This window comes from Eimeria mitis, genomic scaffold, assembly GCF_000499745.2.
Source record: "Eimeria mitis Houghton genomic scaffold, Emh_scaff2426, whole genome shotgun sequence".
Classification (NCBI taxonomy): domain Eukaryota; phylum Apicomplexa; class Conoidasida; order Eucoccidiorida; family Eimeriidae; genus Eimeria; species Eimeria mitis.
The window spans coordinates 4,562-5,739 of record NW_013570763.1 but is presented as its reverse complement, the minus strand read 5'-3'; the positions used below and the strand labels follow the sequence as shown (position 1 = coordinate 5,739).

The 1,178-nt window shown below is 49.6% G+C and overlaps 1 protein-coding gene across 1 annotated transcript in view; it reads left to right on the top strand.

Moving 5' to 3' along the window:
- The window catches only part of EMH_0053660 (uncharacterized protein), a gene marked incomplete at both ends in the record, with an annotated part of 6,158 nt that overhangs the window by 1,300 nt on the left and 3,680 nt on the right, over nucleotides 1-1,178 (top strand). Inside the window, 3 exons of the mRNA XM_013497029.1 lie at nucleotides 29-50; nucleotides 191-487; nucleotides 837-912. Of these exons, the coding sequence (XP_013352483.1) occupies nucleotides 29-50; nucleotides 191-487; nucleotides 837-912 (395 nt within the window). The remainder of the gene's footprint in view (nucleotides 1-28; nucleotides 51-190; nucleotides 488-836; nucleotides 913-1,178) is intronic.

Here is a 1,178-nt window from a genome sequence, read left to right as displayed (position 1 = left end):
CTCCTGTCCAGTTTTACGGCGGCCGCAGCTTCCACCAAGCGGCTTTGAAGGTGAGATCCCCGGTAGTCGAGCGGAGACTCCCTGAATGCACGATGCATGCGTACATGCATCAACGCTTCCTCGCGCACCTGCGGCGACAGCAGCAATAGAACCAACAGGTTTGAGCAGGGCCGGTTGTCCTCCGCTGCAGGGCTTGCGACATGGACAGTTCAGCATGGACCTCCTCGTGTCCCTCGGGAGCAACTTGGCCTTCTTCTACTCCGCCCTGTCGTGCATGCAGTCGGCAGCAACACGCGTGTGGTGCAAGCCGCTGCTGTCTGCGGCGGACGTTGCAGTAGCAACAGCAGCGGCAGCAGCAGCGCATCCTGGAGCTACCAACCCTGGTAACCACACCATCAGCCCATTCTATGAACTTCTGGAAGGGGCAGAACCTCAGGTCTTCTTAGACACCTGCGTAATGCTCATCTGCGTCGTCCTACTTGGCAAGGTAAGCTCGGCAAATGCGTCTCTCCTTGCATCTGGTGCAGGGCATTTTATACTGCAGCAGCAACACAATTCAAGCAGCAGCAGCACACTTCAAGCAACAGCAATACCCTTCAAGCAGCAGCAACTCTTCCAGCGCTGCATACGTTGAGAAAACCTCCAAATGCTCCTGACAGATGGAGATGTTGCTTCTCATAATGTTCATAGCACCTGGCGCCAATGGCAGCAAGGGTTTCACTTCAAATGAATTTGAGAAGTGCATGCATATGCGTGCCTCTGCAATGCATATACATGCGTGCGATGCATGGCTATCCATCTGCATGCAAAAACATGTGCTGTTTGTTTTGCTGCAGTTGCTGCAGCTGCGAGCAAAGGCCCGGATTCTGGAGCAGCTACACAGGTGCGTGCGGGATGTGTCTACGTGCGAGAGTAATATGAATAGGTCCTCTGAAATGCATCTATTCATTTGCCTTTCTTCTATGGCATGTGAAATGTGAAGTTTCGCTCTTTTAGTTTCTTTTATCTATTTGAAATTAATTTAGTTTCTTTTTCTTCTGTAGAATGTGAAATGTGAAACTCCCGGCTTGAAATGCATTTCATCTGTTTTTTTCTTTAGAATGTGAAATGTTGAACTTTGTTCTTTTACCCCGTCGAAATGCATTTCATTTGTTTTCTTCTTTGGAATATGAAACGCT